Source organism: Bos grunniens, chromosome 15 (genome assembly GCF_055505025.1).
Source record: "Bos grunniens cultivar Pamir isolate PY7600 chromosome 15, Bosgru_T2T1.0, whole genome shotgun sequence".
Taxonomy (NCBI): Eukaryota; Metazoa; Chordata; class Mammalia; order Artiodactyla; family Bovidae; genus Bos; species Bos grunniens.
The window spans coordinates 52139412-52160902 of record NC_141179.1 but is presented as its reverse complement, the minus strand read 5'-3'; the positions used below and the strand labels follow the sequence as shown (position 1 = coordinate 52160902).

General features: G+C 48.4%; 2 protein-coding genes and 1 long non-coding RNA gene across 6 annotated transcripts; 2 read left to right on the top strand and 1 right to left on the bottom strand.

The window, feature by feature from the left end:
- The first annotated feature begins 4 nt into the window (after nucleotides 1-4).
- LAMTOR1 (late endosomal/lysosomal adaptor, MAPK and MTOR activator 1) lies at nucleotides 5-6452 on the top strand. Its single transcript, XM_086340603.1, has 5 exons — nucleotides 5-177; nucleotides 4561-4706; nucleotides 4949-5026; nucleotides 5389-5515; nucleotides 5826-6452. The coding sequence occupies exons 1-5, from the start codon at nucleotides 136-138 to the stop codon at nucleotides 5916-5918; spliced, it is 486 nt and encodes a 161-aa protein (XP_086196729.1). The 5' UTR covers nucleotides 5-135; the 3' UTR covers nucleotides 5919-6452.
- A 796-nt stretch (nucleotides 6453-7248) lies between these two features.
- LRRC51 (leucine rich repeat containing 51) lies at nucleotides 7249-21488 on the bottom strand. Of its 4 annotated transcripts, none has more exons than XM_086340600.1 (6): nucleotides 21350-21488; nucleotides 14099-14161; nucleotides 13366-13503; nucleotides 8795-9000; nucleotides 7739-7887; nucleotides 7249-7465 (listed from the first exon to the last, which is right to left on the bottom strand). In XM_086340600.1, exons 3-6 carry the CDS (start codon nucleotides 13445-13447, stop codon nucleotides 7324-7326), a joined length of 579 nt encoding a protein of 192 aa, XP_086196726.1. In that variant the 5' UTR covers nucleotides 13448-13503; nucleotides 14099-14161; nucleotides 21350-21488; the 3' UTR covers nucleotides 7249-7323. The 4 variants fall into 4 exon arrangements, with proteins under 4 accessions (XP_086196726.1, XP_086196725.1, XP_086196728.1 ...); XM_086340599.1 differs by lacking the exon at nucleotides 21350-21488 and adding an exon at nucleotides 21227-21292; XM_086340602.1 differs by lacking the exon at nucleotides 13366-13503.
- LOC147358205 (uncharacterized) lies at nucleotides 12544-17016 on the top strand. The gene is made up of 2 exons (XR_015142150.1): nucleotides 12544-12584; nucleotides 16431-17016. It is a non-coding gene; the product is annotated as an uncharacterized LOC147358205 (long non-coding RNA).
- Nucleotides 21489-21491: the final 3 nt, after the last annotated feature.

Sequence of the window (21491 nt, the reverse complement as noted above, 5' to 3'; positions counted from 1 at the left end):
AGGCGCTCGGGGAAGGGCTAGGCACGGGGGAGGTGGTTACTTGCTGGATCCTGGTGCCGGTCATGTGACCGGAAGGGCTCGTGACGGACGCCGTCCCTCCTCGGCGCGGCCTGAGCGCCCGGCCCGACCCCCGCCATGGGGTGCTGCTATAGCAGCGAGAACGAGGACTCGGACCAGGTGCGGCCGCCGCGGGCGGGGCTCGGGAATGAGGGCTGAGACCCTGGGGCATGGGGCCCAGAGAAAAGTGTGCAGAAGAGGGTCACCTGGACTGCAGGGCTTACTGAGTACGGAGGCCCGGAGGGGACAGATTACAGAGGAGACGCCGGGCCGGGCTCCTATTCCTTTTAAAGCCCGAGTTCTTTCTGCACACCCCCCACGTTAAGATGTGCAGGCAGCCGCCTGTCCCGCTGAGCTCCTGCCCCTTCCCCTACTTTCAGACGTTTACAACTTAAAGGGTCCTCAGCCTCCGTCTCTGGGAAGCACTCCCTTCCCAGCTTCTTGTGCCTTCTCTGTGCTTGTATTAGTGGGCTTTGTGAATCCATTGTAGAGGTGGGTAAGCTGAGGCTCTTGAATTGCCCCGATATGAATCAGGAATCTGTGTATACTCTGAATCCTTGGGGTTGAAGAAGGAAGGTCACTGCTGGTTTGGAGTCAGGGAAGGCCTCTGGAAGATGGTGTCATTTGAGCTGATCAGTGAAGGATTTAACAGACACAGTGAGGGCATTGAGACGGTGGGAATTTGGAAGGCAACAAAACGGGTTTAGCTTTGGCTAGATTGCGAGGAAAGAGAGGTGGGATGGGAGCTCACTTTGGCCTGCCTCAATGCAGTCTCCGCCTGGGGCCTGAGGGCTCCTGTACCTAGAGGGGTGTTCTGGGTATTCGGCTGTAGATCTGATTCCTTGGCAGGAAGGGTTAGGCTGGGGCGGCCTGTACAGTTTTAAATTCTGCCTCTTCCCCTTGGTGTATTCTCACTTCTTGCTACACTTTAATCCCTGCCCTGCCTGCCTAACCTTTTTGAGGAGGGCAAGACCTTTTCAAGAAGAAGTCCCAAGTCTCACTTGCTGTCTTGGTTGCCACTGAGCCTGGATTCTACGTTTCAAAACATATTGACAGGAAAACTGTAGAAAGATTTCAACAAGTAGTTCACAGTCTAGAGAAGTAGATGGTCACAGAAATGGATTTGTCACTGGTATAGGGGAAGTAGGTCTTTCCTCAGTGACTCACATGAATCTATTTTGGGTCAAAGACTTAAGCTTGGGAAGAAGTCATTTGTATGGGAGGCATGGGTGGCCCCTGGACCTCACTAAGTCTCCACACACCCAGTGAACATATATTCATATTTCTGTGCCTTATGTTAGGCGTGCCATCCAGGCAGTACTTCACACTTCACCTCCGGTTAGAAATTGGAGACAATACCTGTTTCTACTGGGAAAGCTATGGCCTAATGGGAAATTGTCCCATAAAGTATAATAATGGACTCTTGCACAGAATGAGTCAAGGGTTGACTTTTTGTGAGAAAGGATACCAGCTTTTGGAATTTCTCATTGGAATTTCTACTGTCCTGAATCTACACCTTCCCCTTGATGGGCTTTCACTTCTGGTGCTAGCTCCCAGAGATGGTGCTTGATCAGTCCTGGGTGATTTTTTTTTTTTTTTTTTTGACGGTGGACCATCTTTAAATTCTTTATTGAACTTGTTACTGTATTGCTTCTGTTTTATGTTTTGGCTTTTTGACCAAAAGGCATGTGGGATTTTAGCTCCCTGACCAGAGATTGAACCTCCTCCCCCTGGAAGGCAAAGTCTTAACCCTGGACTGCCAGGAAAATCCCTGTCCTGGGTGATTTGAGGCCTCAGGTGAAGAAGGTCTGCTTTCCTAGTCTATGAGCCATAACCATTCACTGTCCACTCTCTCAGATCTTGGGCAGGCCTCTCTCCCATTCTCACATTGGACTCTTTGTTATAATAATAAAAAGAAATGTACATTATGTTACAGTTTTCAAAGATCTTTTACAGTTATCTTGCTGGACTCTTGTCCAACATCTGTCCTATAGGTTCTAGTTATGTCTATTTAAAGGTGAAGAAAAAGTTGAGAGAGGCTAAGTGATTTAGCCAAGTTTATAAAACAGAGGGCTTCCCAGGTGGCACAGTGTTAATGAATCCACCTGCCGTTGCAGGAGACGCAAGAAATGCAGGTTCAATCCCTGGGTCAGGAAGATCCCCTGGGGTAGGAAATGGCAACCCACTCCAGTATTCTTGCCTGGAAAATTCCATGGACAGAAGAGCCTGGTGGGCTACAGTCCATGGGGGTCTCAAGAGTCAAACACGACTGAACGATTGAGGAGACACACACATGCGCACACAAAACTGAGAAGTGCGACAAGCAAGGTGTTCTGCTGCCAAGGCCTGTCTTTATCCATTGTGCTAAGCAGTGTCTTCTGGCTGTACCCACAGATCAGGTGGCCAGTCATAGGCAGACCACATACATGTCTGTGAAGAGAAGATGGTGAAACTCTTCCCAGGTTGACATTGACTTTAGGACAAATCTTGATGTGAAAAACCCTCCCCCGTGTTCCATTCACCCTTTTGGGGGTGGGGGCGATGTTATTTGTCCGCTCTGATGGTGGTAGCATGGCCTCTTCAACGAGTTTAGGGCCCAGGAAAACAATCTTGTTCTTTTTCTTCTGTTTGGCCCTGCTGGGTCTTCACTGCTGTGAGGGCTTTTCTCTAGTTGTGGCGAGCAGCATCTAAGTTGTGGTGTGTGGGCTTTTCGTTGTGGTGGCTTCTCTTGGTGGAGAGCACTGGCTCTAGGGCATGCCAGCTTCAGTAGTTACAGCACTTGGGCTCAGTAGTTGCACAGAGCCCTCCTGGGCTCTAGAGCACAGGCTCAGTAGTTGTGGCGCACAGGCTTGGTTGCTCTGTGGCAAGTGGGATCGTCCCAGATCAGGAATCGAACCTGTCTTTCCTGCATTGATAGGTGGATTCTTTAGCACTGAAACCCCAAATAGCCTTGTTCTTAAAGGATCCCGGATAGGGGAGAAGTGGCCTTGTCCTGCAGGAGCATCTGTCTGAAGTGTGGCTGGGGAAAAGATGGACATATAGAAAGCAACTCAGGCTTTATTATGGAGCCAACTTTCCTTAGAGATCGTTTAATCTTTGGCACATGTTTTGTCTTTCAAGTTCTTTAATACTTAGCCTGTATTTTAGGTGGGTCAGGGGGTGTCTAAAGGAGTTGGGAGCTGATGAGGCTGGAGCCTAGAGCTTCTGTCTCACGCTGTTGGGAACGAAGGACATGGGCAGCCTAGGCTTGAGAAAGAAGAGGAATGTCAAAGGACTGACCTTGCCTAGGGTGGGGCAGGAGGAAATGTGCTCTGTAAGGAGAGTTGAGCTGTTGGCAGGGGAGCTGGGAGCCTGCAAGCGTGAAAGACTGTAATAGGAACTGAGATGGGCCTGGAACGGAGCGCTAAGGAGTCTGGTGGTCTGGCACTGAAGGCTGGTGAGTCAACTCTAGCCAGGATGGCCCCTTGTCCCTAGCATCGTCCTGGGTACCCTTATTCTTTATACTTTGGATACCCAGTATGACGGCTTATCCATTTTGCAGCTGACACAAAGCCAGCAGGGATTTACAGCTGATGGGCTCAAGGCAGGGTTGTATTCAAAAAGATCGCAGTAGATTAGATCAAGGGACTAAAACAAGATGAGGAGAAATAACACGTAGCATTATATAGGACCAGGGAGACTTGGTTTGGTCTCAGGTCAGTTCAGGGGTTGTGGTGATTGGCACAGGCCGGCAGAAACAGGACTGCTGACGCTAAGGAAGCCACGTTCACAAAGGTGTGGCTTGGTGAGGGCGGGAGCAGCTCCATGTTCAGGGGAAGGTACTCTGGGAGCACCGAGTTAGGTTCTGGGAATCCCACGAAAAGAGGAAAGGAGAGTGAATGCCTGAGAGTAGAAGGGGCCTACCCTCAGGAAGGGACCTTTGGATGGCAGGACCCAGAGCCTGCAGCCGGGACTCCTGAGATAATATGAGGAATGGCCATCGAGAGGATGAGCTTGCTTTCCCTTGGGGCCCAAAGCCTTGTCTGGCCTCACAGGGCCTCTCGGAGCAGACAGTCTGACCAGAGAGGATCTGGTCTCGGGGATCAGAAGGGCCATACTCGGGCTCCTGATTTGTATCAGTGTCCCCTCTAGACCCCACTGTTTTTTCCACCTTCTCTGGCTTCCAGCCTCCAATATCCTTTCCTCTACCAGGTGCTGGACTATTTCCTGCAGCTGCAAGGCTGTGACTAAATACCTACGTTGTGCCTCTGTCCATCTTTTCAGGGCCTCTAGGACTGCTTGGTTCCACTTTAGCTCATCCTAGACCACCACCAGCCTAGCTCCCAAAAGCAAGCAGGATCTTGGTCCTGGAGCAAACGCTTCTATACAGTTGGGCACTTGGGATTTTCCTAGTAGAAATATTTTTGGTGCTTAAAGGTCAGAGCTGGGCTAAGAGGAGAGCCCAATACAGGTGGGTTGGACTAAGGGCCTTGGGGCTGATGTCTCCCCTGTGGTCTCTCCTAGGACCGAGAGGAGCGGAAGCTGCTGCTGGACCCTAGCAGCCCACCCACCAAAGCCCTCAATGGAGCCGAGCCCAACTATCACAGCCTGCCCTCTGCTCGCACCGATGAGCAGGCGCTGCTCTCCTCCATCCTCGCCAAGACAGCCAGGTGGGCATCACAGGACTGGGCCTGGGACAGCGCTCCTCCATCCATGTTAAAGACTGGGATGGGGGGCCAGACCCAGGATGCAGGGGACAGGTCAGTGGGAAGAGGCACTCCTGGGCCCAGTCGTGCTCCCGTGAGCAGGCAAGGACACGATTGTCAGATAGGCTTCGAGTTGTCACCTGGCAGGGAGTCTGTTCAGCCCTCTCGGAAGCACTTCTCACGTGCTCTCTCTCCTTTCCCCGAAGCAACATCATTGATGTGTCTGCTGCAGACTCCCAGGGCATGGAGCAGCACGAGTACATGGACCGGGCTCGGCAGTACAGGTGAGCTCCCGGCCGCTTGGAGCCTGAGGCCGCTGGGCCCTCCCTCTGCCTCCCTCTCCTCCAGCTGTGGAGCCTGGGCCCCAGTCCAGGCTCCTGGTCTGGGTGTGGCCCAGGAGGGTGGCCACAAATCACTCGGGTGCCTCAGTTGATGTTCATGTTCAGCTTGCCCTGTGACCTCCAAGGGTGTGGAGAGCAAAGGACGTGGGCCTGGAGAAGCTTTGCGGCGAGCCCAGAGAGGCTTTGCGGCGAGCTAAGGCCTCGTCACCTGCTTCTCTGGTCTGAGGGATGAGGCCTGCCTGGGCTGGTTGGGCCGACTACTGTGGCCTGACTGCCTGTCCCCACCCCCACCTCCCCTCCGCCAGCACCCGTTTGGCTGTGCTGAGCAGCAGCCTGACCCATTGGAAGAAGCTGCCGACGCTGCCGTCTCTCACCAGCCAGCCCCATCAAGTGCTGGCCAGCGAGCCCGTCCCCTTCTCCGACTTGCAGCAGGTGAGCCACCCCTCGCCCCACCCTCTCCGCCTCTGAGGAGGTGGAGAAGTAGAGGGAGGGAACCCGGTAGCCTGTGGGCCCTGCTGTCTCCCACCTCACTCTTTTTCTCTCCTCCCCATGTCCTCTTTCAGCCTTCATTCTTTTTCTATTCTTTGTTCTTTCCGCCCGCCTTTCCCATCCGTGCCTTTCTCTTTGGCTCCCCGTCCCTCATCATTCCCTCCTCCCTGACCATCCAATCCCCCTCTCCCACTCCGGATCTCCCTTCTCACTCCTCTGTTTCTGTTTGTCTCTCCCCGTCCCCCTGTCCCAGGTCTCCAGGATAGCTGCTTATGCCTATAGTGCACTTTCTCAGATCCGTGTGGACGCAAAAGAGGAGCTGGTTGTACAGTTCGGGATCCCGTGAAGAGAGGGGGGGTCCCTGGACAGCTCTTCTTCTCCTCTCTTCGCTCCGTCTCCACCCTGCCTCCCCTGGCCCCCAGCCACACTGCGGCTTATACAGTATCCTAACCTGCTACTAATCACAGAAGAAAGTGGAGGAGGAGGAGAAGAGTGAGGCGAGAAGCCTGAGCAAGTGAGGATGCAGCAAGGGAGGGTAGAACCATTTACTGGCCTTCGAAGCTCTGGCCAGGGGTGGGGTAGGGGTCACAGGGACAAGGCCCGGTAGCTCTCCCCCGTCACTGGGAAGGTGGAGGTGCCAGTGTGGGGGTGGTCACTAGGGGGCCTATTAGGGCCCCCTGCCCACCCTTCCTTGGCTCACTCCTGTCCCCCGTCCCTGACTTGGTGCTCACATGCACCTCACGAGGGCTTGTGACCAGGGTCTGGATGAGCTTGAATTTGAACGAGTTGAGTTTGTATTTCTAGCACCCTGGGTTTTTACATGTTTGGGGTTTTTTGGTTTTGTTTTGGTTTGTCATCCTCGATAAAGGACATGTATCCATCTGTGTGTTGGTTCCCGCCCCTCTGTCCTGCCCACCACCCTCCTTACTTGTGGCTACTCCAATCTGTGAGCGGCATGATGGACGAGGGGGAGGGGGTATCTTCTACGGGCACTAAATGGAATCCAGGAGATTCCCAGGTCTTAGCTTAGACTCGACCCGTGCTAACCTCAGATTGGATAAGACTGCTTGTCCCTTCTCCAGCGATGGGAACACTATCAAAGCTGAACAGGCTGAACTCTGAGGCAGCCATCATCCTTGTGGGCATTGCCTCAGGCTCAGTGGAATTCCCAGGAAGCCCAGTGAGGGGGTGGAGGTCTGCACACAGACCAAGAGCACCTGATAACGGATTCAGCAGACACACAGTTTCAAGCAGAGGATTGTTTTTATCAAGTGGAATCTTAAGCAGAATCATAACACGTAGAGGATTGTTTTTATCAACTGGAATCTTAAGCAGAATCATAACACATAAAACATGAGTGAGGAACTACTCTGATCTGATTGAAGTGGGGCATCCAGAGGTCACAGCCCATCTTCCTGGCCTCCTGTCACAGAGGCCTCTGGGGCATCTCTACAGGACCTTGATGCTCTGCGAAGCAACTCTAACCTCAGGATATCTGAACTAAAGAACGCCAAAGGTCCCAGACAGGTTAGATACATTTCCCAGGGCTATGCCATCAGCTGAGGCCAGTGGGCCTTTCTTTCCATTTCCTCCTTGTTTCAGTGATGTAAGACCAGAACATGATGCTGGTTACCTGATTTGGGGGGCGTCTTTGCATGGGACAAGGTGATCTGCCGAACAGTTCAAATCATTTATTGTCAAACCAAACGGACCACCCTCAGGCCTTTAGGACTGCTGGGGTCCTGGGAACCTCAGAGTGCATTGTGCTTTATCCGGACCTTCTTCGGTTTGATGTTCATGCGTTTCCACACTTCAGCCGTTGTGCGGTCTGCTTTGGTGACCCCACTGAAGTCGAACGTGGTGATGTGGGGCAGGGTGCACAGCACATATTGCCTGTGGGGAAGACTTGGGCTGGGGGCCAGCCCCTTGGAGGACCCCTTTCCCCCTCCACCAGTCACTCCTGTCTCCCCTGACTGCAAGGAATGGAGGGACTTGAGTTTGGAGGAGACTGGATTTATCCTGACTGGCAAGCAAGAAATGCCTAAAGCCTTCTCCTCCCTTCCCCGGTCCAAGCAGAGCAGAAGGATGGTGTTGGGTTTGTAACCCATGCTCTCCTTTCCCTCGTGGGGGCCTAGCCGGAGTCCACATCCAGGGCAGGGGACTCACCTATACCCCTTCTCCTCTTCAATGGGGTTCCCGTGCAGGGTCAGGCTCCGGAGCTGAGGGAGGGCAGCCAGCTTGTTCACTTCTCCAAGGCGCTGGATGCTGTTGCCATGGAGATAGAGGACACTCAGGTTGAAGAAAGTTGTCAGGACCTGTTGGGAAAGGAGCCTGGAAGCTAGACTGGACAAAGCCGTGTATCTGCTCAGGACTGACTGGTGGCCAAAAAGGAAGTTTGGGGAACAACCTGTCACCTTCACAGCCATGCTGGATTGAGATTGACTTTAGCATTTCATTTACCTTTGAAGGGGTTCAGGGGCACCACACTGACAGCACTGTAATCCGAGGGGCAGGAAGTACGGACCTGGGTCCCACCACTGCCACTGACTTGGCAGGCACCTGTGTGCTCTCCCAGAGCCTTAGCTGTCCCTTCACTGAAGACCATTCCAGCTTTAGTGTTCTAAGATTGTCACAACAGGGGACAGTACCTTGCTAGGTACATCAGAGCTTTTAAAAGAACAGTTAAATTGAGATCCCTGCACCTGGGGAATAGTTTCCAAGTCATACGATAGCTCCTGCCTTTCCTAACATAGAACTTGGATGAAAAGAGGCCAGCCAGTCTTGTTTGTTCCTTCGCATTTAGCCTGAGTTCATGGAAAGTAACTGCTGTTCTTTTAGTGACTACCTCTATTGAAGAAGTTGGCACAAAGCACAGTGGGTGCCCAGTAAGCTACAATTTTACTTTAGCCTCCTACGCGAGGGCTTGGTGTGTGCTGGTTGCTTTTCGTACGTTTTCGTTTAATCCTCACAAAATGTTTATAATGCTGGCCTTTTTATCCCCATTTTTCAGACAGGGAGGTTGAGGTTTTCAAAGGTTAGGAGCTTACCCAAGGTCACAAAGTCAGTAAGAGTCACATCTAAGATTTGAACCTATAACTGTGTGAGCCCACAGCTGTGTGCTTTGCACAGCACCATGCTGCATCACTACTTCCTTGACAGTGTGGGAGGTGGGGAGACTGGGGCTGGACAAGGTGGCTTTGGGCCCGCCCTGACTGGACTCACAGGATCAATGGAAGTCAGGTCATTGAAGGACAGGTCGATCCAGGCCAGGTTCTCTGGATGCTCCAGGAGCTGTGAAACTGCATGGTTGAAGTCTCTCAAGTCAGTGAGGACATTGTTGTTTAACCACAGGGACTGGGTCATTGACTTCCCCGACTTCGCGTGCCTTACTGGTCGTAGCCCTGTCCGGGGCTCCTCGCTTAACAGATCTGTGGGCACAGAGTGAGCTTTGGGTATGTTATCTTTGCTTTTCTGGCTCTGGGGGGTGGGAAGGGACAGAGCTGGGAGGGTTTGTAGCTAGAGGAGCTGGCAGGGCCATAACCCCATGCTCGTGTCTTGTGCAACTGCATGCACTGTCCCACAGGCCCCAGCAGTTGGAGCTGGGATTAAGGGCCAAAGACTTCCCTTCCCAGGCTCTTGGTTTGGGTCACATGCTCATGTCGACTGTCATTAGGTTCTCTGTATACCACCCCTTGGAGAAGGAAATGGCAACCCACTCCGGTGTTCTTGCCTGGAGAGTCCCAGGGATGGGGGAGCCTGGTGGGCTGCCGTCTCTGGGGTCGCACAGAGTCGGACATGACTGAAGCGACTTAGCATTAGCATACTACCCCTGTGTGGGAATTGGAGGGAGGCACATTTTATAGATGAGGAAACCAAGAACGAGATGTTGGACCTGAGCCAAGATGCTAAAACACAAAATCCAGGATTAGCCACCAGCAGACCCTATAGAGTTTCACTTCAGTGTTAACACACTCTGGATGTCCGTCCCCTTCTTCTGTTAATAGTAACTATGTGCATCGTACTGGACATACAGTGGTGAACAAAATGAGCGAGAGGCTCTGTATGGTAATAGAGCAGGGGTAAAGCAGATGTTTGTCTTGGAGGCATCACGTGGGCAGAATGAAAGCAAAACAGTCAATGTAATATGATAAATGGTCTTTAAATTGTGGAAGCACAGGCGAGGGGCTCCTAACCCAGTCTGAGACCTCAGGCAAGTTTCCCAGGGAAGGCTGAGCCTGAGCTGGATATCTCAGTGGGTTAGGAGACATTAATCAGGCACAGGAGTGGAAAAGGTGAGAAGAGCGCTAGCAAAGGCACAGAGGTGTGGGGTAGCATGGGCACACACGTATGTGCTGTGCAAGGGGGCAAGGAGGGGAGAGGAGGCGAGGAGCCTTGAAGACCAGGTTGAGCATCTTAGACTTTATCCTGTAGGAGGTGGGAAGCCACTGGGGGGTTGAAAGCAAAGGAGATGATTCACATCTTTCAGAAATGAAAGATCGCTCTGAAGCTTCCATTTTGGCTTTCAGTCATCCAAGCAAGGATGAAGGGGACACACAGCATGACTTGACGGTTGACTAGATGTAAGGGTAGAATAATATTCAAGGTGTTGTTCAGTTTCTTGGTATTTGGGGAAATGTCAGTCCTATGGGGTGATGGGGATGAAAAGGAGAAGCACGGTTGGGAAGGTGGGAGTTCAGGCTTGGCCGTGGCATGTCTGAGGTTCCTCTAGTACAGGAAAGAGGAGCAGCCAAGTAAGCAGTTGGATACGAAAGTCAAGCTCAGGAGAGACAGACTTGAGAATCATTAGCATAGGCTGTATAGAAGTTAGTAAAATAGATGAGATTGTTCAAGCAGAGTGAGAGGAGAGGGGGAAGGAGAGAGGAAGAGGGGGATTCCATTTAAAGAAGTCAGTGAGTCACCAAGGCAGGGCAGGGAAAACCAGGATGGGATAGTTTTAAAGATGCTCAGGGAATCCATAGTCTGTAGGAGTTTCAGGGAAATAAACTGAAAAGTAATTTTGGCAACTCAGAAGTCCTTGGTGACTGTTGAGGGCTGTTTCAATGAAATGACAAGGGCCTGGGGGCAAGCTAGATTGGAGTGAGTTCAGGAGCAAATGAAAGGTAAGGAAATATAAACAGGTGGTATAAACAGCACCCTCAGAAAGTTTGGCTGAGGAGTAGAGTTGGAAATAGAGCAATTTTTTTTTTTTAAAGAGCGATCTTAGAACCCATCTGTATGGACCCCTTCCCTTCTTTTTTTTTTTTGTTTTTCAACAAATAAGGACCATGCAGAGAATGGGCTCTGCCTAAGCTCACAGACTTGTAAGTGGCAGAGCCAGAACCACTCATCAGCTCAGCTGAGGTGATTAGATGTTTCCTGTTGTTCCTATTATGTATGCCTTTAGTTACTTGTCTAAAGCTGCCTCCCAGAAAGGAAATTATTTAGTATTTTCTGAACTGGCCAGCTTGTCTTCAACCTCCCCTCAGCTCTGACTGGACACGCTTCTCTTCCACCCCTACCCAACTTGAACTCAGCTGCAGGTCAGGCAGCATCCACCAGATGGCTCTCTGTATTAGTCCTGGAGTGAGCACAACCCACAGGTGGGGCCTGAGGGTGGGGGGAGGTGGCAGGAGGGTCCTGTCCTGGAGGAGAGTACCCTAGCTTATGAATAAACTAATCCTGACCTGTGTAGCCTCACATCTCCTGACTTCGAACCCTGAGATGAAAGAGGAGTAAAAGTTAAGATCAAAATAAACCTGCATACGGACTAGTCTCCAGTTTGAGGAGGCAGTGGCTTGGGAATACCACCAAGCATAGGGCTGATCCCTAGCTCAGGGGGAGCTCCTGGGGATGGCATTGCCTAAAAGTTGAGGCTGCCTGGGGTTGCTGTTATCACAGGTGGAGGAGGGAGTCCAGGTTGCTATGGTTACTGAGAATCAGACTCCATCACAGCACTGCATTGCCTGAGGATCAGTCAAAGCTGCCCTGTTCAGGGTAGGCCAAGATAGGGCTGGAAACTGGACCAAAACACCAACATTCAAAGAACTGGGGATTGTCTACCTCCAGGATGATCTGAGGAAAACATAATCTGTCTTCATATCTCCTGAAGGGTTGCCGTGCAACTTTCCCCATGTGTCCCCAGAGGGCAGGAGTTAGTCTGATGTGAAGAACTTCTGTATGTCATTGCTCACCCTGGAATGGAAGGGTTGGGAGGTGTGTGGCGTTGGACTCCCTAAGCTGTAGGAGTAGTTAGAGGACTGTGCATTGGAGGTGGTAGGCTGTTTGTCTTCTAAAGTCACTGTCATTTCAGATTCTGTGCTCCATATATTAATTCGGGAAATTGTGTACCAAGTTCCCCCAAACCACCCTGTCCTCTAACCCCAATTCTAAGTAAATACACCAAGTGCTGTGGAGAACCTGAGGCAACTGGCCTTTTGGGGCTTAGATGTACCTCTCTGCTTGTCCCTTCCTTGCTTAGCAAGAAGCACCATGCCTGGCATACGTGTACAGACTGACACACATATTTAGAAGTGCTTAATCATAGTTCGGTGCTCAGTATTTAAGTACTGAATGAAAGGGCATCTGTACAGATTATGTTTGGTGCTGTGCAGTTATCCTTGGTCATAGTAACTTCTCTCCTCATTCTGAGGACCGTGGAGGGCAGAACTACATCTCCCCACTCAGAGCTAGGAATTCCCAGGGTGGGTGGGAGTCATACTTCCTTCTTTCTCTGTCACCTCAGCTATCTTGTGCATAGCCATTATTTCAGCTACAACCCTGTGGAACATGGACTCCCATCAGTCAGAAGTGATGGTGTGCATAAGAAAGGAAGATCACAGCCAGTGGGTGTGTGAGAGAACAAGCAGGAGTTATTGTTGTGACTGATGTCAACCCAAGTTATAAGTACCCTAAACCCAAACCCAAGTAGTATCCAGTATCCTTGATAACTATTCATCTGCTTCTTGAACTTACAGGTGGCCGCTGATTACCTAAGAGAGACAACCAAAACCAGGTAATGCGTCTAAGATAGGCCAGCCTGTGTTCTGTGAGGGCAGACGTACTGATGTGTTTATGAGAGCAGATAACAAAGACAGAAGAACTTCCCTGGGAAGCATATTACCTTGAGAATATGATCTTGCTGAAGCCTCCCTCTGTCCCCTCCTGAGAGGTACTAACTGCCCCCTTACAAACACACTGAAAGATAAGATGAGCGTGGGCAGTGCTGGAACATGCAATAAGTGTGGGTGATAATGGAATAAATGTGGGTATGACCGGAATGAATATAAAATTTGTCAATAACTATTTTGACTGCAAACATTCCAGTTTGTTAGTAACAAGACCGTGCATGTTTCTACCGGTGATCAGGACAGGCTTGTGTCCTGAGATAGGAGAGAAGGTTCTGCCTGTTGACTGGGATGCTGAAGCAGCCTGTATTTTTCTTTTATTAGTCTCTTCTCTCCAAGTAAGAAATGGAGAATAAAACTATCAGCTGATAGACGAGCTCCCCAGTTTTCTTCCACCTGACTTTCCTGCTGTAGCCTGGATTCTTTTGAAGAACATCAGTTACCCTAAAAGCCCCCTGGGTTCCTTTCAGATGTGCTGATTTTTTAAAAGGTCAGATTCTTCCACTCCCACCTCCCTACCCACTACTTCTCCCCAAAATGATGACAAAAATCCCATAGGCTTATGAGAAGAATCTCTTTAGGCTTTTAAATAAAGGGCTGGTTTCTCCCTAGGGACCACACCCAGCCGGGCTGCCATGGTGAGTGGAGTGCTGTGCTCTGGGGGCTGACCTTGGGTCACGTGGATGCTTCGGAAGGAGTAGTCAAGAGGGGGCTCTTGCACCGAAGTGTTCATATAGTTCCGTTTGTTCATAGCTCAGGCCATCATTTGTCAGGTGTAAGCATGGGCCCTGGGAATCCGGGTTCAGCCTGGGAGGACAGAGAAGGACTGGTGTTCGGCTTTTGGGTTTTCCCCAGAGCCCTCCACCCCAGCTTTGTGTGGCTGCATTTCTACTTGAAGATCCCAATCATGATTCCTTGCATTTGTAGGGTACTTCCTACTTCTCCAAGCACCTTCACATCCCTGAGAGTTCACTGACAGTTAAAACACCTTCTACTTTCCAGATGAAGAAACTGAGACCCCAGGGTGAAAGCACTTGCCCAAAGTTAAGCCAGTGAGTCAGCTGAGGACTGCCATTATAGTCTCCTGAATCCTACTCTGAGACCCTTCCTGCTACTCCACAGTAGTTACCACAGATACCTATCTTGATACCTATCCTCTGATGACATCAGCTGGGCTATTCTGTTGCTTAATAAACCCCTGAGGGCCTGTAGTGAATTTGGTGTCTGCCAGCCCTTTGCAGCCTGACACAGATGGGGATTTGCTACCTTCTCTGCTTGTCTGTCAGCCCCCGTCATCTTTCCATCCAAAGACCTTACTTTCAGCTACATCCTGAATGTAGTTGTACATATATAAACACACACACATACACATAAAACCAGAGTCTGCCTCACTCTCACTCACCTGTCACTGATGCCTGAAACTCCACCATTAGGGATTCACTCCTTTGGGTTCAGGGATTGTTCCCTGTTAAAATGGAAATACCCCCAGAGGGGTGAACAGTGTTACCGTCATTTACAATGTGGTGTGAATTGTCTTATCAGATCCTTTCCAATTTGTTGGCTCAAATAAAGCTGAGAATTTTCCCAGACTGGGCAGAGCCATGAGACCACCACTCACCTGGGGAGGGGAGAGCTGGCACACTTTGCCAGAGGGGGTTTGTATGTGGCACAAACAGAAGGTAAATAGACTGACAAGCATGTGTCCCAATCAACCTCCCCTTCTCATGCCATCCACCACTGTCAACTTTGCATTTACTACTTCACTTGTTTTCTTAAAGGACTTGAGGTATTTTTATCATAATAACACGCTCATGGAAAAGGCTGATTTGTAGAAAAGAGCTGTCCTGATAGAAATATAATGAACGTCACAAATGCTGGCCATGTGTGTAGCTTTTTTCCCCACATACATAATTTGAATTTTCCTAGTAGCTGTATAAAGAAAAGTCAAAAGAAACAGGTGAAATTAGGTTTAGTAATATATTTTATTTAACCCACTATGTCCAAAATGTCATTCAACATATAATCAATATTAAAAATTGAGATACTTTACACTTACAGCACATCCCAGCTGGAACAAGCTACCTGTCAAGTGCTCAGTAGCCGCATGTGAATACAGGCTACCATACTGGACAGTATGGATACAGAAAATGAAAACATGGAAGAGAAAGATTAGAAGCCAGAATAAAGGAAGTGAGAGAGAAGTACCAGGGAATTAGAAAACTCTGCTTATCCCCGAAATTTCCTGGAAGCTGAAGCAAAAGGGGAAAATTTAGCATATGTGGTTCTCATCATTTGATTCAAATAAACAAATCATTTGTATGCAGAGACAATGAAATTCACAAATGTTATTAAAATGGAATTTCTCTTAAAAACCACAGACCTGGTAGCTTGTAATTCCACTTAAGCTTAATACAGTCCAGGTAAATTAGTTTTTTGGTGACTTAACATATGCAAGGATAGAGTGGAACAGGTTTAGAGGAATGGAAAGTGAATTTCTTCCTCTCAAAAAAGCAGCAGCCTCAGGAATTCCCTGGTGGTCCAGTGGTTTCACTGCTGAAGGTGCAGGTTTGATCTCTGGTTGGGGAACTAAGATCCCACAAGCCGTGCAGTGCAGTCAAAAAATAAAATATATATAAAAAAGTGAGATCTGTCAGCACACTTACAGGTTAGGAGAAAAAGCATTCTCAACTGAGTTCTGGGAAAATGCTGGCTTGAGTCACTTGACAGCTGAATTGTCAAGTGTGGGACAGACCTGGTGGGCATGGGTTGTCAGGAGTTCTCAATCATTGGATATCAAATCTACAGACATGACAAAAAACACTTTATTCTTTTGTAGAAATAGAGGAAGGTGGCTTGTGTTCTCACCTAGACTTGAGGACCCACAATGAGTTTGATGCCTCTGAGTAAGACTGGATATTTTCTCAAAGTGAGTCCTGTGTTGGGACCTCAGAGTTCAGCCCTACAGGACATGGATTTTAGTTTACAGTATTTAAGGGCAGATTTTTATCATTAGTCTCCTTGACCATCAGAGAACCTCAGTGGTGTTCCAAAGGGCTTCTGAATTTGTGTAGCACCAGCTCCTGGTGCATTTTTCTGGAAGAGTTAGTATTAAAAAAATGGAGCCCCGATAGTTGGATAAATCAGCCTATTGGAAAGGGTTATTAGTTTTCTCCATTTAAACAACAGCTCAGGCTGTGAACTAGTATTGGGTCTTATTCATCATCTAATACAGGACCTGGCTTATAGACACTCGGGAAATGTTTGTGGGAGGAAAGAATTGAGACACTGCCAAATACAAGGATTTCTGTTTTGGGAGTGTTGATGCTAAACTGCTCTTTCTAACAATTGGCTTCAAGATTCAGCTGTTTGAGTCCACACCTCATTCATAGTAAGATATTTAATTCAATTCTTCGAACATTTGTTGAGTGCCTGCTGTTCTATGCCTGACCAGAAGCAATGAAGCCAAGATACAAATAATAGAACCCTGTCTGTCATGAGTACAGGAAGGCCTGCTGGGTTGCTATTGGTTGTAGAAAACCAGCCTGCATCCAGTTCTAAGAAACAGCTGCATACTTAGTGGATACTCTTGTATTTCAATACTCAGCTCTAGTGTACCCTCTTCAAAGACTTTCTTTCCAAATAAAATTGATCATTGTGTCCTGTATTAATTCTCTGGATGAACCTTATCATGGTCTCCCCTGTATCCATCTCTTTTGCCCTCTGACTTTTAATAGTTCCATCCACTCTGATGCTTGGTTCAGCCATGTGACTTGCTTTGGCCAAAAGGATGCTGGTAAACATGAAGCAAACAGAAGCTTAAAGAGAGGACCTGCCCTCGTGCTCTTTGTCAGTGCCAAGAGAACACCGCTAGCCTGCTGGAGGGATATGAGAAACACGAGTAGGTGAGATACATGATAAAAAGAGCCAGCGATCCCAGGTGAAGCCATCCTAGACTAGCCTATAGCCAGCCCACCCCGAGTCAAGATCAGGAGAGTCATCCAACCCACATGTGACTGCAAACACATGAATGAGTCCAGCCAAGACCAGATGAAACACATGGCTGACTCAGAGACCTGTGAGCAATAATACATGTTTATTGTTTTGAGCCACCATGTTTTTGGATGGTTTGTTATGTAGCAGTAGCTAACAGATACATGCCCCCACTGTACTTTGAAAAAAATTTCATCACAGCCTGTTTCCTCATTTGTAAAATGGAGACAAACCCTGTCTTGAAAACTGTTGTATGTCCTGTAACAGAGGTTCAATAAATAAAACCGGTTGTTCTCTCTGTACTCATAGGCTTGAGGACAGGGACAGAAAGCAGACTTCTTTCTCTCTTCCCACCTTCCCACCTACCCTGCAACTGAGCCTAAAGTGAAATGAAGTCGCTCAGTTGTGTGCGACTCTTTGTGACCCTGTGGACTGTAGCCCACCAGGCTCCTCTGTCCATGGGATTCTCCAGGCAAGAATACTGGAGTGGGTTGCCATTTCCTTCTCCAGGGGATCTTCCCGATGCAGGGATCAAACCCAGGTTTCCCACATTGCAGGCAAACGCTTTAACCTCCGAGCCACCAGGGAAGCACTGAGCCTGAGTATTCACTAAAGGCTTGATGGACAAATGGATAAATAGAAAAATGAATGAATGAATGAATGAATGATATCTTCAGGGTGTCACATAGTTAGCCTTGAAGTGACATATGTGAGGAGAAGTGTCAAGCTGTAAGGTTGCCTTATTCACTCCAGTGGCTGTTTCTGGAGTCTTTCTCCAAAGCTGCTATTCAGCCTCATGACCAAGAGCTAGTCAGACCCTAGTGCCTTCCTCATTTGCCTACACTGATTGACTTGATGAATGACAGGGTTAGGGGCATACCTACTCTGTTTCGAAGTTTTTCTTGCAACTGGAAATATCATTTACTGTTTTTTAACTTTGAAAGTTAACATGATAGCTGAACGAAGTCAAATAGCATAGAGAGGTACATAGAGTAGCAACTAAAAGTGTGACTCCCCATCTCACTCTCCAAGAACGCTCATGATTTACAGTTTGGGAATACAACCTCCTATAAGACATACATAACAAAAATATATTTTAAAATGAACACATTCTGTCTATTCCTTTGTAAACCTATTTTTTTTCCTTTTCAAATTATTGTAGATTATTTTACCCTTTTTAATAGCTGCAGTTTTCCACAGAATTTGTGTGTAACTTGCTTTACTTAATTTAACTTCATTTAATCAATCCCAAGTTGGTGATGGAAATTTGTTTTCAGTTTGGGGAAACTGCTAACAATTGCAATCCCTTCCCTCTCAGGTACGTAGCAACATGATGGCCCAGGAAGCTTTGAGAAATATTCAGATGAAGAGATCTGATAGGAGATTCAACAGCCTGGCCCCAGTAAGAGCTATTTATGGGCTACAGGTGGAAGGAAAAATCGAAGAATGTCATGAAAAGTTTGCCACATAATCTAATGTATTCTGGGAAGATACATCTCCAGGTACCAAAGGGAGGCCCCAAATTCAACCTGGTTCTTGCCCCTCCTCCCCCAAAACACTTCCATTTCTTAGCCTCACCTCCAATTTCGCAGTCCAGCCAAATTCAACTACTCAGAGTAAGTTTCCTGTGCCTGCCTCTGGGCTTCTGCACATCCAGCTTTCTCTGCTTGGTGTACAGTTTCTTCTTTTCTGCTGTGCTAACTTTTAATGACTCAGCTCCGGTTTCCCTTTTTTTCCCCTGAGAAGCCCACCCTCATATCCAAGTCTGGTTGTGCAACTTTTCTTCTGGCCTCCCAATGCACCCTTTATTTACCCTGGTAGCACTCATAACATTAAGATTATCTCCTAACTACCTGTGTTTACATAAATTCCACTGGGGCAGAAGCCATGTTTTTCTCATGGCTGTATCCCTACAGTGGTGGCAAGAGTTATTTAGTTGCTTAATCATGTCTGACCCTTTGTGATTCTATGGACTGTAGCCCACTAGGCACTTCTGTCCATGGGATTTCCCAGGGAAGAATACTGGAGTGGGTTGCCATTTCCTTTTCCAGGGGATCTTCCTGACCCAAGGATCAAACCTGTATCTCCTGCATTGCAGGCAGATTCTTTGACTATTGAGCCACCCCGGAAGCCAGTGGTGGCAAGTAGTAAGTACTTAACAATATGTTAAATACTGTATCAGTGAATAATACTATAAAGGAGAGGGACACAAAGTTGCTATAATTGAGGGCTCTGAGCTGGTCTGGGCTCAGTCAGGGGAGCTATTCCTGAAGAAGTGACTCCAAGAAATCTGAAAGATAAATGCAAATAACTATGGCATAGGGAAAAGATGAACATTTCAGGAAGAGATAACAGCATGTGCAAAGGCTCTGTGGTGAGTGGTTTCTTGGAAATTTTGAAGACCTTAAAGAAGGCCATATAACTGGAGGGAGAATGGGAAGGAAATTGTATGGTTAGACTGGAGGTTGGAGAGGTGGGCAGGAGCCAAGTTGCTGCTGCTGCTGCTAAGTCGCTTCAGTCGTGTCCGACTCTGTGCGACACCATGGACAGCAGCCCACCAGGCTCCTCTGTCCATGGAATTCTCTAGGCAAGAGTAATGGAGTGGGTTGCCATTTCCTTCTCTGGGAGCCAAGTTGAGATGTTGCCTAATGCTAAGAGCAGTAGGAAGCCCAAGGTATATTTTTAATTGGGAATGTTGTGGGGGAAGTGAACAATATCAGATTGGCATTTTGAAGGATTAGTCTTGTTGCAGTATGCAAAATGGCTGGGAGGGAAGGCAGGAAGGATGTGATGGGAGCTAGGACTAGAAAAAAAGATACTTAGAAGTAAAGTTGACAAGATTTTATAATGGATGGGAATGGAAGAGGTATTAAAGATAACTCATTTTTTTTACTTCTGTAATGGTGGATACAGTGAGACATTGGAAGAGATCCTGGCTTGGAGTACATAGAGATTATGAGTTCAGCTGAAGACATGCTAAAGCTGAAACTCCAGTACTTTGGCCACGTCATGCGAAGAGTTGACTCATTGGAAAAGACTCTGATGCTGGGAGGGATTGGGGGCAGGAGGAGAAGAGGACAACAGAGGATGAGATGGCTGGATGGCATCACTGACTCAATGGACGTGAGTCGGGGTGAACTTCGGGAGTTGGTGATGGACAGAGAGGCCTGGCATGCTGCGATTCATGGGGTCACAAAGAGTCGGACACGACTGAGCGACTGAACTGAACTGAACTGAAGACATGTTTGTATGTCTTTGAGATATATGAAGGAGCTATTAAAGATGCAATTGGTTCTATAGATCTGGAGCTTGGGGAGGAGGTTGGGCAGGGTTGGAGATACATACTTGTGTACTGATGCATATAGGCGGTAAACAAAGATGTGGATAAGACAATTCAAGAGGAGAGTGAGGTGGGAAGTTAGCCTAGGACAAAGCATGAGGGAGCTTTAAGATAGTAAGTGACTCAATTAGGGTCAGTTAGGAGTCAACCAGAAGCTAGCTAATCATGGCAGGACCAGACAGGTGCTGTATTAGATTGTTTACTTCTTGTTTAGTTAAATCTGTTTGATTTCCATTGCCTTCATTCTCTCTAGTTCCCTTTCCCCATTTAAACTTTCAAGGAAAGATCTGAAACTCATTCAGGGTGAAATGTCAATAACCCAATGTAGGCTATAAAAGGGTCTTTTGCCCCAGGGCAGTTAAACTACTTTGAAAAAGTCCTTAAGCTTATTGAGAGGCTGTAGGCTCAAGCTAGAGACTTGGCTGGAAGATGGCAAACTGGGGTCTAGTCCTAGTTGTCACTGACTTGGTGTGTGGCCTCCGGCAAGTCACTGCTCCTCTATAGGTTTCAGTTTTCCAATCTGTGATATGGGAATAAATATCCTTGGACTCACTAAGTTCAAAAGAAGACTGGATGTGAAAACACTAGTTAAGTCGCTAAATATAAAAAACCGGTCATGAATACTGTTAAAAGGAATGAAGCTTTAACTGCAGAACTTGGAGAAGCAGACCACAGAGTAGTGTAGGGAGAAAATATAATTTAAGGACAGAACCCCTAATAAATATGTGAGGGAAGATCCTGCTGACTCTCTGAAAAGGAGGCCCTACCCTGGGGTCTTCCTGCTTGGAAGGAAAGGGGCAGTTCAAGCCCCAGAAAGTTTCCTACATCGCCAGAATTAGGGACTATGATTTACTCTAATCCTACTCCCAGGTTTTGAAGACTTAGTCGACCAGAGGAAAACCAACCCCACGTTTGACGGCGTTTCAGATCTCCCAGGATATGTCACGGATTTGAGACAGTAGTACTGCGGGGAGGGATCTGTCTGGGTGTGTTTCTCAGAATTCCCTTCACTCCCCTCGCCCATTTATCCCACAAAGGTTTGTGTCTTGTTCACTGTGAAAAGGAGTTAGAGGCAAGGGGTGGGGGGGTAGGTCTCAGGTTCCCAAGAAAGCAAGCTGTTAAGTCTTTCAGTGTGCCCCTCCCCTCTCCACAGAGTTCTTGTACCCTAGAGCAGGCTTCCTGTTTTCCCTCCCAACTCACCCGCAGTGGCTTCCCCTCCAGCCTCGAAGTCCACTACCTCAAGGTTACTCAGCGCAACTCCATGGTAACTGTTTACGTCACCACGTCCCCTCTAAGAGCCGTAGGCGCTGCCGCGATGCCTACCGGGAACTGTAGTTCCTCAAGGGAAGGGCTCCAAAGCCGCGGGTGGTGCTGGGATTTGCAGTCGTCTTTGCACTCAAGCCGCGGGCCAGGGTCCGGAAGTTGTGGCACCCTTTTCCCCCTCTCCAGTGGCCCTCACACTTCC

Bases quoted from the DNA above. Each gene is read 5' to 3' on its own strand.
- LRRC51 (XM_086340600.1), bottom strand. From the start codon at position 13,447: ATGAACAAACGGAACTATATGAACACTTCGGTGCAAGAGCCCCCTCTT. The intron at 9,001-13,365 runs GTCAGCCCCCAG...CTGTGCCCACAG, and splicing joins AAGCATCCACGTGACCCAAG to ATCTGTTAAGCGAGGAGCCC. The intron at 7,888-8,794 runs GTGAGTCCAGTC...CTTTCCCAACAG, and splicing joins ACCTGACTTCCATTGATCCT to GTCCTGACAACTTTCTTCAA.
- LAMTOR1 (XM_086340603.1), top strand. From the start codon at position 136: ATGGGGTGCTGCTATAGCAGCGAGAACGAGGACTCGGACCAG. The intron at 178-4,560 runs GTGCGGCCGCCG...GGTCTCTCCTAG, and splicing joins AGAACGAGGACTCGGACCAG to GACCGAGAGGAGCGGAAGCT. The intron at 5,516-5,825 runs GTGAGCCACCCC...CCCCTGTCCCAG, and splicing joins CCTTCTCCGACTTGCAGCAG to GTCTCCAGGATAGCTGCTTA.